Source organism: Saccostrea echinata, unplaced genomic scaffold (assembly GCF_033153115.1).
Source record: "Saccostrea echinata isolate AGI-Se365-2 ecotype Australia unplaced genomic scaffold, CSIRO_AGI_Sech_v1 ptg000029l, whole genome shotgun sequence".
Taxonomy (NCBI): domain Eukaryota; kingdom Metazoa; phylum Mollusca; class Bivalvia; order Ostreida; family Ostreidae; genus Saccostrea; species Saccostrea echinata.
Window position 1 is genome coordinate 30,186,972 of NW_026889778.1, and position 13,029 is coordinate 30,200,000.

General features: G+C 32.5%; 1 protein-coding gene across 1 annotated transcript in view; it reads right to left on the reverse strand.

Moving 5' to 3' along the window:
• LOC133195812 (heat shock 70 kDa protein 14-like) overlaps window positions 1-13,029 on the reverse strand; it is a 54,568-nt gene that overhangs the window by 22,188 nt on the left and 19,351 nt on the right. The window contains exons 7-9 of the mRNA XM_061331763.1: window positions 12,742-12,903; window positions 4,760-4,915; window positions 2,253-2,355 (exon numbers count right to left, since the gene is read on the reverse strand). Coding sequence (XP_061187747.1) covers window positions 2,253-2,355; window positions 4,760-4,915; window positions 12,742-12,903 — 421 coding nt within the window. The remainder of the gene's footprint in view (window positions 1-2,252; window positions 2,356-4,759; window positions 4,916-12,741; window positions 12,904-13,029) is intronic.

Sequence of the window (13,029 nt, forward strand, 5' to 3'; positions counted from 1 at the left end):
ACCTACATTTGAGTCAACATGATATGAGGTCCTTAGATGCATCAACTGACAAGATTTGATGATCCTAGTCCCTATAGTAAGCAAAATATCAACATTAATTTTAATAAAATGTCATTTTCGGTCAACTTTGAAGTGACTTTGAGACCACGCCCTTTGCCCAAGGGCAATTCCCCATGCAAATTTTAATCTACAACATATCCTCATCCTTTTGTGTAAGTTTGGTGATAATCTGCCCAGTGGTTCTTGAGAAGAAGATTTTTTAGCAACCAGTACTTTTGTTTCTATTTTCCTAATTATCTCCCCTTGTTTAAGGGTCACAACCCTAGTTTTAGTATAAGCAGGAGCCCTTGGGCCAAGGATACCCTGTGACAAATTTGACAATAATTGGCCAAGGGGTTCTTGAGTTATGGCCCATATTCTAAAAAGTTTACGCACCACACAACGCACAAATGGCCATAGCATTAGCTCTTGTAAAAATATTCTATAAATATATGTTCCTTATAATTAAACACTTGAGCATTTGGCTCAGAAGAGATAAAAATAGAAATGACACATAAATATATTTTATTGCATTAAAATTTTGAAATGTGAGTATTAATGCAATACGTCCAAGGACCTTTGTAAAATATTTTAATTTTTTTTCTCGTTATTTTACACGGAATCGCCTTGGCACAGAAATACATGCATGATTGTTTCAACTGTTGTAATTCATTCTATAAGTCAGTAGTTTTCCCTTAAAATCCACATTATTTGTAATGATTTTATATATCAGATAAGAATAAACATATATTCTTTACAATTAGAATAATTTTATCTTTTATACTACAGTGTTCGGTAACAATTACAATGTTTTACAGCGATAAAAATTGTGTGATTAAAAACGTTTTAACCTCATACATATGTGCAGAAAATATTGTAAGAAACTCAAATTAATAGTTTTACTTAATATGCATGTATCGTCTTTCTTATGCCAATTTTGGAACATTTATTTTATTTATTTATTTATTAATTGATTTGTTTATTTATTTATTTTTTGTCACCTGACATTAGAATACAGTACAATAGTTTCAATGCAAGGAAAAGAACAGAGGCATTCCGAATAAATCGTTCATCTTGCGTTCACCGTTCGTTCACCATTTACTTTGCGCTTGCGTTTGCACTCCATTTGCTTTCTGCGTTCGTTCACCAAGTTGCGTTCAGCGTTCACACATCGTTCACTCACCGTTCATTCAGCATTCGCTCAACGTTCAAGTGGAAAAGTAGAACATTTGAAGGACTGTATCAAATACATAGTGTATTTTTACTAAACATTCAAAAGAGTCCCACCCTAACATCAAAACCCCTGACCTTGGGATTACGAATTTCAAAGTTTTGTAAAGACATCTTTGCTCATCATAACCATGCAAATAGTTTTTATCTGTTAAATACCCAGGGAGAGAATTTTAAAAAAAAAATGCCTTTCACTATATATTAAATAGCCCCCCCCCCCCCCACACACACATGAACCCCTGACCCTAAGGCCACAGATTTCACAATTTTGGAAGACGCACTGTTAATCATCATAACCATGCATAGTTTATCTGTTTTAAATACAGGGAGAGAGAAGAATATTCAATCAATGCATTTTCACTATATGATAAATAGAGCAGCATCCTAACACCAGAACTGCTAATCAAGGGGGCATTAAATTCAAAATTTTTGAAGAGGTGCCCTTGCTCATCAAAACCAAATTATTGGTTTATCTGGTAAATACATAGGAGAAGAGAAGATTTTCAAAGAAATAATCCATTTTCACTACATAAACAAGAGCCCCCCCCCCCCCCCCCCGACCCTGGGGCCACTAATTTTGCAATTTTGGAAGACACACTCTTGATCATTATAACCATGCACCTAGTTTACCTGCTTTATATCCTAGGGGAGAGATGTGCCATGCCAAAATTATTTCAACAAAAACAGATAGCAATAGGTCACCTGAGTGACCAAGGTGACCTAACAATTAGAATAAATAGAGATATTATAAGTCACATTTCTGAAGCTCAACCTATATGTCTTAATCCCAAATCTTGAAGGTTGGCTGCTCTGTGCTTGTATTCCAAATTCAATAATGTTCTTTGAATTAAGGATATTTCTTTGCATACTCTAAGTATTTTGTCTCCACATCTTTGAAACCATTTTTTTAAATCAGTATTTTTGTTAATTCAAATTTTCATACCTCAAATTCTTACTGATACCAGTCTTATAAATTTTTATACCTTATCTATATCTGATGAATTGACACAGGATTTGGCAAAAACATCTTCTATGAGTGCTATACACTTCTGTACTAGACCTCCACACATGCTCTCAAATCGGGCTCTGCAAGAAAACACTAAAATAAATACAGATTTAATGGTTCTTGTATAGAATACATGTACCTAGTGAAATAGATCATGAATATCTTAATTCTTAGACTAAAATTGTTATGTCTCTGTTATTTGTTTAATTTTAATTTATAAGGCTAAAACGGGTGAAATAACAGCTGAGAAAGTTCTTGAAATAATCCACATGATATGGACACTTAAGGGGATGCTTTGTCTGAATTCAATGTAGTTTAGTAGAAAATTTGTAAACTAGAACTGTCCAAAAGGGACAAATACCCCCCGCTGGGTTTTTCAGAGAAAGTACCAAATCACTAATGTTTTCTAGATGTGAGAGGTGTTCACAATTTGCTTAAACATTTACAGTGAAAATTTAATTACTCATTATATTTTTTTATATGCCCGTCTTAAGACGGGACATATTATGTTACAGCGTTCATGTCCGTCCGTCTGTCTGTTAGCTTTTCATGTCCGGCTCATAACTTTAATACTATTAGGCCTAGAATTATCAAACTTTTTCAGCTGATACATCTAGGGTAGAAGGTGTGTTGCACATTAAAACCAGGTCGCTCTGATCTTTAATCAAGACGCTATGGCCAAATATGGAAAAATCATAACTAGAAAACTATTAGACTTAGAATCAAAAAACTATGTCTTTTAACTTTTAAATTACACAATCCCAAAAGATGTCAGAGTATTGCAGTATCTTTATTAAAAAAGTGTTAAATCAAGAAAATACTAGTCTTATTTTTTTTCATTATGTTCTTTACAGCAATCTGTAACAAGAAAAATTCCACCTCTCCCATGGGTGTAATGATCAGGCACTGGTCAATGAAAATTTTGATAGCAGAAAATTGCATGTCAAATTAGAGATAAATTAATGAGTTTAGTGTGAGGAGATAACTAGTAGAGCATCTCTGATCAAGCAGGTGTTATCTACATCTCTTGGGAATTGGGCAAAAGGAATCAGTCTCTTAATTAATTGCTTGTGTTGTACTGAATTGTTCTTGTTGGCTAGTCTTACTTTCACGATAAATTTGATGTAATTAAAACTAATTTGATATTGTATATAATAATTAAAACTTATATGATATTGTATAATATAATTTAAACTAACTGTACATTTTTTATTTTAATTTTTATATCTTTACAACAAATTGCAGACTGCCTTGTCTCGCTAAGATGTCATTCGAACAAATGAATTTAAACTATTTATGATAATTTAACAATATTTGATGGGTGTATCATGCTGTGGTGGGGCACTTTATTTAATGAATGAAACTAAGGTGCAGCCTAATAAAACATCAATACTAATAATTACAGTGTTTTTATTACATTGAAAAATAGTTTGCAACTATCTGCCATCTTTGTGAGACATGACACTCTGCAAATTGATTTTTTTAAAAAAAATATCATAATTAATTATACAAAATCAAATTGATTTTAATACCTTTATATCAAACTCATTTTAAAAATAAAAGGTTGGTTCCAGTAACTATGTATTTTGACAGACATAAATTACAATTAAGAGACTTAGACAACAGATCATCTTTATTTCTTTCTGCCGAATTCCCCAGAGATATAGATAAGACCTGCTTGATCAGAGATGCCCTAACAGCTTCCCACACTGAACTCATTAATTAATCTTTAACTGGATGCATGTCCACTCATTACTCCCAAGGGACAAATGGATTTACACTATCTGCAGTGTAATGTAAAAACTGTTTTTAATACTTTGTGATTTTTTTTTAGTTCTAATGAGTGGTTTTAAGCTGTAGTTTACATTTTAGTACAGATGTTTTAGATTCTATGTCTCAAACCTTAGACATGAACCCGAAATGACTAAGTCAATAAAAATAAAAAAAAAACACCTGTAAAATGCAGAAAAATTATCAAATAATGTTGAATATACCAGGTACACATCTTCATATGGTAAATAATAAGTGTACAAATTTTCATACAAATCTATGCAATAGTCTCTGGGAACAGATCCGGACAAAACCACATAATAAAAATAAAAAAAACACCTGTACAATGCAAAAGAATTATCCAATCAGAATGAAAATACCAGGTGCACACCTTCATATGGTGAATAATAAGTGTACAAATTTTCAGACAAATCCTTGCAACAGTTTTCAAGAAATGGTCCGGACAAAATGTCGTCTACAGACAGACAGACAGACAGACAGACAGACGGACATGCTGATTCCAATATACCCCCCTAAACTTCGTTTGCGGGGGGTATAAAAATACCCTTTAAAAAAAAGAAGAGAAATATATCTAAGCTTTCATATTTTCTATCCCTAATATTTCTTTTAAATCTTAAATTGGGAAAAAAAGCATACATATTTTTTTTACATTACATTAATACATGTACCAGTAAAGAGGCATTCAGGTGATACCTGGATACACTGCTGTGAAAGTCCACTCCCTCATGCAATGAATCTATAGAGACCTGGGCATTCTCTAATGTAGACAGAGTGTGTTTACATATTTCTGTGGCCATTCTTAGTTTGTTTAAGGACCTCCGACTTTCTTTGATATCCAACTTATATTTTCTGTAAATAAAAAAAATAAATTCTTAAATCTGATTTATCATTGTAATATCCTCTGTTGGGAGTGGAAATGAATATTCAAAATATTGTACAGTGCAGGAAACTGATTTTATTACAGCATTAATGCTGATTTCTCTTAATCCTTTGCTTGCTAAATTTAATGCTTCCTTTGCTTGCTGATTTCATGCTACACAGCTAGGTTAAGGACATCCATAGGAAATACGCCCTAAATGAATACAGTGTTGATATATTTTTAAACAACGTGAGTTTTGATAAATGGGGATCCTACGATTTGCAAATGCATATGTGTCTGTTCTGAGTCTGGCCAAAGCGACTTTACTTACATCAGCTGTTTGTCACATGACATGTTCAGAATTAGAAACAAGAGGCCCTAGGGCCTTAACGGTCACCTGAGTACAATACAACAATTAAGAGGATCCATAAACTGATAAATGAAGCTTTATTGCCCAAAAGCAAGAAAAATGGTATGATCTGAATTAACAAAATAATTTGTCTAGTACCTATCTGTCTCCCATTTTTCACTATTACCATGCAGACTATTAACAACTGTCTATGTTTTAACCCCGTATTATTACTTCTCACACTGGCCTCTCTTGGCCTTTGAAGAACAATTAGGGTGAGTTAACCATGCATCGGACACATACCTTGCTTCGGACAACTTTGAGCAACAAACTCTCATTGAACCTGAGTCTCCCCGTGTTTTGACTTGTTTCTTTCTTAAAGATGAAGAATTAAACCTTTTAATGATGTTGATTTTTATTTTCATGTTGTGATAAAAATACCACAGAATGGCCTTGAAATTACGTCATATTTTGAATCATCAAAGGGGAGTAACCAGAATTTTACGATTTTGCAATTTTTAGAGTTGTCGTTCTTTTAAATGGACGTCGACGGAACGGGTCGGACCTTGGTAAAATTTGCCAATGATTGATAATATTACAGAAATTCAGAGAAGAAGCTAAAAATGTTGAAATGTTAACGCACATCGCACGACGCCAGACAAAAACGAATAGCAATAGGTCACTTGAGTGAATCGTGACCTAAAAATACGTATGGATACAAAGATTGTAAAAGTTCAGCAATATACGGATATCTTATCAATATGAAATTGATTGATTTCTTTGAGACAAATTCCTTAATGTAAAAAGTGCAGGGAGCAACTTCCTCATGCCCGGGAATTATGTAAAATTTAGCAGTCTTTCAATAAAATTCCTACATTGACATAATACACAATGAAATAATATTATATTATGGAAGAATTAAAGCAACAGCACACAACCAGCTCCCAGCACTTTTCAAAATAGTAGGGATAATAGCTACATGTGTTTAAAAACTCGAGGGTCTGTGCGTGTCATTCTAGTATGTTACTGTATAAATGTGCCTTACTGCGACTTTACGAGGTATGTACATTTTCAATTTAATAGCTTGATCTACGGCTCAAGTATATTTTCAATTTAATTGCACTATAAAATATTGATTAATACATTCAAGAATATGTCTCCCTTTCGGTCAGATCATGCTTGTTTTATTTTAAATTTCATATTTACAGGATCCAGTTGATCAAGGTGGCTTTAATTCTACATTCAAATAGTGTTTTATGGCAAGATAAGTTACTCATCGATTTATGCTTAATTACATTATTTATGAGAAAAGACTATTTGAGTGTGTATGAAAAAGAATATTAGATCTAGTATTTATTTGCTGAGCTTCATTTCTATAGTTTTAATGTGACATCATAATCGTTTTCCAGAACCCCTGCAAAGGCAAGTATGCAGGCCTCTACGTGGTCTCTTAAATTTAGGCGCTAGCTGGCACTTTATCAAAAATATTTAGTCACCAATACAAATTTTTTGTCACCAGGCAATTTTTCTAAGGCGCCAACTTTAAAAGTTAATAGAATATAGGGACCCATGACATGCCTAAGAAAATATGACATGTCCATTGCTAAAAATAATTTCCTCTTCTTTTAAAATTCTTTTCACTTTTTCAGAAAAATTGTTAAAAATGTGAAAATTTCTAATTACCAAGTCAATTTAAAATGGTCGCCAATTTGGTTACTTATGGAAAAAATTCAGGCGCCAATCAAAAATTTTAGCCGCCATGGCGACTAAATTAGTCGCCAATTAGAGCCTTGGTATGGGATTCCTAAACCTAGCTGGTAGTTATCATTATCCTGATCCTTATCCTGATACTATTTTGATTGTTTTTATTTTGCCTGCTGAGCTGGGTAACACTCTATCACTCTACCCACATAAGGCTACATGTTTAAAGTTAATTCTACATTTAACATCACCCTCGTGCATAGGTTTAGGAGAAATCCGTTTTTGAAAAAAAACAAACAATTAAGAATTTCAAATATCCATCCCTGTTTGGTTCTACATTTAGCGACTCAATTCTGCATCTTATAGTGAAAGAAAATGTGCTTTGTTACTGCAGTTGGTGTCTTATAAGAAGAAAACTGGTGAATAAAACAGTATAAGATCATAAATGCAAGTAAAAGTTAGATGATTTCATGATTGGGGTTAATGACAGTCTCCTCTGATTAGTTCTTTATCAGTCTTCAGATTACAGACTCTCAGTTCGTGATTATTTTGGCTGTACTATTCACTGTTTTTGAAGAGAATTTCAAAGCTTTTACTTTTGTGTTGCATCATTTAAATTTATTTTATAGTTTCATCTTAAAATATTCCTGTAAAAGTTGAAGGAATAGTAAATTGATTTATTCATAACATATAGTATTCATGTACCTACAAATGGCTACAGTTTTAAGGAAAATAATACTAGTCATTGACATTAGAGCAGGGAAAAGTTTACAGAAGGTGGGACCTTTCAAGTGATAGAGAGTAAGGAAGGAAATTGGTGCATTCCAAGGAGTGAGGTATCCTGTCATGTGTGTGGAAATCAAGGTAAAATAATCTAACAGCTAAAACGGTACATGAAACAAATACTGTATTTAAACTTTCAAAACCAAATGCTAACACTATGAGAAAAAAAAATACATCACAGTTCAATTTCAAGATATTTCAATAAAGAATGTATCAAATATTATCATACCATACCGGTATTTTTGAAACGATACAATGTTTTTAACAATACCGTACTATACCTTGATGAATGAGAAAGATGGTTTATTTTAAAACAAATGTGCTTTCACTAATCACCAACCCTTCAATGTTATGATCTAAAATGAGCTTATAAACTATGTTTACATTTCAACCTTTTAATAAATGATCAACAAAACAAATAAATTGAATCTCAAACAAAGAAATTTGACTATTGATACATAATCACAAATGGGCTGACTGCTTCAATCGGTTGCCAGGGCCCGTTTTGTTTGGCCGCACTAAACGATGAAACATTAGAAAATGGATAGAGATGAACATCACATTTTTACGACATTTTTCCTTTTTAAATTAAAGTTATTACCAGTTTTATATTAATAAAATTAATGTGAATGTATTTTAATTCTTTTTAAATATACCTATTAATTTACCTAAAATATCGGCAGTCAAAAGCAAGTACAGTCAAACCTGTTTTAAGAGTCCACCTTTGGGAAGTTTGGAAACTGGCCACTTAAGGAAGAGATTGCAAGGGTACATGAAAAAAATCCGCTCTATGAATTTTTCTCATTTTTACATATAATTTGCCTTACGTTAATGGTATCATAACATGAAAATTTCAACCATGGTCATCAGGGTTATAAGAAAGATATGGTTGCCATGGTAACCACCGTTTTTCAATATTTTGATATTTATGTAGTGAAATTTTAAGTATGCCATACAGGTATCAAAATAAAAATTGTATCGGAAACTATTGATAAGTGTACTAATGCCACAGTTGCTTTGGGGAGTAGTCATTATAAATTTGCAGTAATATTTTCGCCCCAAGAGCAGTTTTCAACGTCTTGACAAAAAATTGCCCAATGAATTTTCCTAAAATTAATATATTTTGTAACAATTATTATAAGTGACTTATGGTTAAAATATGAAGTGGGATCATCACATTCTTTTTTAAGCTACATGCATTTCAATACCCCCCCCCCCCCCTTTCTAAAATATTAAAAGATTTCATAAATTTTAATCTGATGGTTTGTTGCTGAACCTTTAATATGCATAATCTGTTAAAAAATTATAGAAAATACATATAGATTAATAAATATTTTTTCCTGAAAATCTTGTGTTGGTTGCTCATTTTATACGTAGAGCAGAATGATAGCAGAATGATATAAGTATCATGTACACAAAAACAACAATATGCATATTTTTTTTTATTTTCCCATCCCCAAAATATTCATTCCGTTATTATATCAATACAAGTATATACATTCTAAACCAGTGCACAGTGGTCTAAGGGCCAAATTGTTCATGCTCTGAACACTCATCGAGTTCTCTGCACTGTGACTTGGTATCGGAAAGGCCGGGGGGAGCAGTCACTTGAACACATTGAATGAATAGGTTATTTCAGAGAACTTGTACCTGCAATATATCGTATATAAAAATCCTAGCTATTATCTTATTTGACAAATTTTAGTGATTTGCTATTTAATATTTACATTTGCACATATTTTTCCTTCAGATTCATTGCAAGTTAGAAAACAATTCATTTTCTCATGAACTAGGTAAGCCTACATATCTCCATTGTGACGTCATAATGTCACACTTGACGTCAAAACTATAGTGCAAACTGTTTTGTTTCAAAAATAATCGTAGAATGACATTTATAAATTTGCGCTTCATGCTCACGCGGTTCATGAAATATGCTGAGGTGAAGCGTCTTTGTTCATGTCCTCTTGAATTTTAAAAAAATTAATTCATTTTTCAAATATATTCCCGTGAGCATGATGAGTTGAAAATTTTTTTTTTTTTTTTTTTTTTTTTTTAAATAAATGTATATGCTCAGAATAATTGTCTCTCTCTGGTATACCTGGTACCTCCGTAGTACCTCGATTGTCAGAATTAAACTCTCTTAGTTTCATCTGTCATTCTTACACGCGTATTTTTTGCTATATTTGTGAAAACTTGCAAAAAGAAACTTTTCTTTTCTGTCATCAGAAGTGTTTTAAGTTTTAATTTTTTACCAAATACGACGCATAAAACATTTTACCACAACAAATGTTTATGCAATAATGTGCCGACGATTCAATGTTTACATGGTCGATGTAAGAGTTGAAAATCTTACAGAGGAAAACAATTTCCTCTGCGATATTTTTAAGAATACGTTCATGTCCAGCATGCGACCTCAAACTGGTCTATACACGTATATATGAAAATCGCATTCGATTATCTGTCCTGCCATATAGGCCTATATTCATTATAATCACTGAGAAAATCACGCCGTCTGAAGCTTCTAGGAAATGAATATCTATTGATAGATGTAGATCCTATAGGAAAGAAACCGATCTCAAATAAAATTCTAATATTTTGAATAAAACTAGAGGACATAAAGATCCAGATATGAATTATAAATTTATTCATGAAATAGATTTCAGTGTTCAGAACTACGACAAAAGGTAGACTTGTCAAAACGAAAAAACACAGGGAAAAAAAAAATCTGCGTCACGCTCACCAACACTCTGCAACATCTTATTCTTTCTCTGTTTTAAAAATATTGCCACGAAGATCTTTTGTCATGGGTGTGATCATAATCACGCTCCTTATTCAGCTGTTATTCCGGAAATGATTACCGTAAATCTTCTTTTTTTTAAACATCACATGAGTCGATCACGTGACGCCTTGCAATCGCTTCCTTAAGATAGGTGGCCTCTTATTCCAGTTTCCCCTCAAAATAGCCAGTCAGTCAATAAATGAACAATATTTAACACTACAGTTAAATTAATTAATAATCAGAGAATAAAACAGATCATTTTCACAAAAGCTCTTCATGTGTATATATATTAATTCATGTACATTTAAAAAAATCTTACAGAATTTCAAAAAGGTTTTGTGCTTGTTTCTGTTCATACAAGTCAGTTAAATGTCACATACATTCATCAGTGTGCTGTTGTTAAATTGAAATTAAACAAACTCTTTTAATTGTCATTTGAAGAAGTAAAAGTGCCTCACTATATATTTTTAAAAAAATTTTACCCCCCCCCCCCCTAATAAACCAAACAAACATGCACATACTAAAGATGGTATGAAGGTTTAAAAAAAAGCCTAGAAAAATATTTCAGTAAGAATTTGTCAATAAATTCCACTTAAAAATTCTCTTTCATATGTTCAAGCAATGATCAGCAGTGTATTTATACTCCACCCCCACCCACCACAACCGGCAATACACTTGTTTAATCCGCAGTTAACTTACTTGCTGAAGTTATAAAAGTCTGGTAAATTTTAATTTTTTATAAAGCTGTCAAAATTTTTCTGTTATACACAGACACACAAATAAAACTGACAAGTTGACCAGAGAGGTGTATTGTATTACGCAGTTTGAAATCATGTCACAGCACAGGTGCCATGTGCATTGGAGCTTAACTAATCTCTATTGATCGTCTCCTGATAGTGAAATGCACGAGATAATCAAGCCAAGTAAAGTGTTTTTAGTTTTTACAAGACTAGCAATAAGGGCTTCTGCATGGAATCAAAATTTAAAAGGTGTGAAAATATCAATAGCCTTGTATTAGATAATATATGTATCCAGTGAACATTCTAAGTAATGATGAATGAATACCGTAATCTAGTTTTAAGAATTAATTTCTTAAGCAAATGGGAAAATTATTTATCATAATTAAATTCTTTTCATTTTTCAATCGTCGGTCTGCAAAAATAATTACCTGTAATTTTGAAAAATTGACCAAATGGTCTAGCAGGAGAATATATTTTTTCATTAACACAAACAGAGTTCAGCGTACCTAATTTTTTTAATTGCTTTAACAGGTTAAAGTTGACCAAGGAGCATATAATTATCCAAGCGAATGTGTTTAAAAGACTTGATAAATTCGCGGCAATGGATGAAATGGCCACCTATAACAGTGTAAATAAGGTTGTGGGTGAGGATTGAGTGGCCGCTGGTCGCATTACACAGGTGGCCATTTATTCCAGTTAAAATATATAGGAAAAATCATCGGGCGGAACTGAAAGTGGCCGCTGACCGCGAGTGGCCGTTGATTTCGAGTGGCCGCTAAGACAGTTTTGACTGTATAGTATTAGGCATCCATTTCTTTAATTAGTCTACCCTTTCAGAGCGTGGAGAATTTGATTTTAGTGAGTCTGGAATCATTTGTTTTAAAAATCATTTCGAATGTATTAAAATGTTTCAAAGATTAAGGAATACTGTTATTAGTACCGTATTCAATGAAACGGTATTTTACAGGTATTACTCTCTCATTGGGAAATTAGACTTAGATGTCAAATCAAATACTCTTATTGCCCAGCAGTGTTTTTTTATGTACAGAATAGGTTATTTTGAATAAATTCACAGTTCTTTAAAGTTTTTGTTTGTTTTTTTTCCTCCCTCCCTTGTGGGTTTTGAATTTTAGAGATGACGTTATAAGTAGAATTAGCTTTGGACAGCCTAAACAAATAAATGGATTGATTTCATCAAAAGTTCCAGTATATACCTCAATTAATGCCCTAAGGTTTGTACTGCATAGAATATGGGAATAAGGTGAATTCAGTCAGAAAAGCAATATAATAACATATTTATTAAAGTTTTAGAAATAAAATAAAAGTACTAGTACAACACTAACAGTGATCTATAGTTTATCTAACATTTTCTCTATGCAACATTTTATTTTTAATTAAATCAATTTTTAGCCAACATATTTTCCACTGTAAAAAGATGCCATACATCTATACATATACAAGTACTTGTAAAATTCCTGAGCCAGAAAATCTGCCAGAACATTGGTAAACTTGCTTCCTGCCACTTGTTGAGTGCTGGTACTTCCTAGGATTCTGTAGAGTCCAGCGTGTAGACGCACTACTGAGACATCAGTAGAGTCTCCCCCAAGGCGATACACTAATACATTACTACAGCAATGCAAAAGAAAATATCAAGTCACTGTAACAACAGTGAAATAAAAACCAATTTTAGAAAAAAAAACTTCATTTCTCAAATATACTACACTTTCATATACTGTAGAAGCACAAATTTTT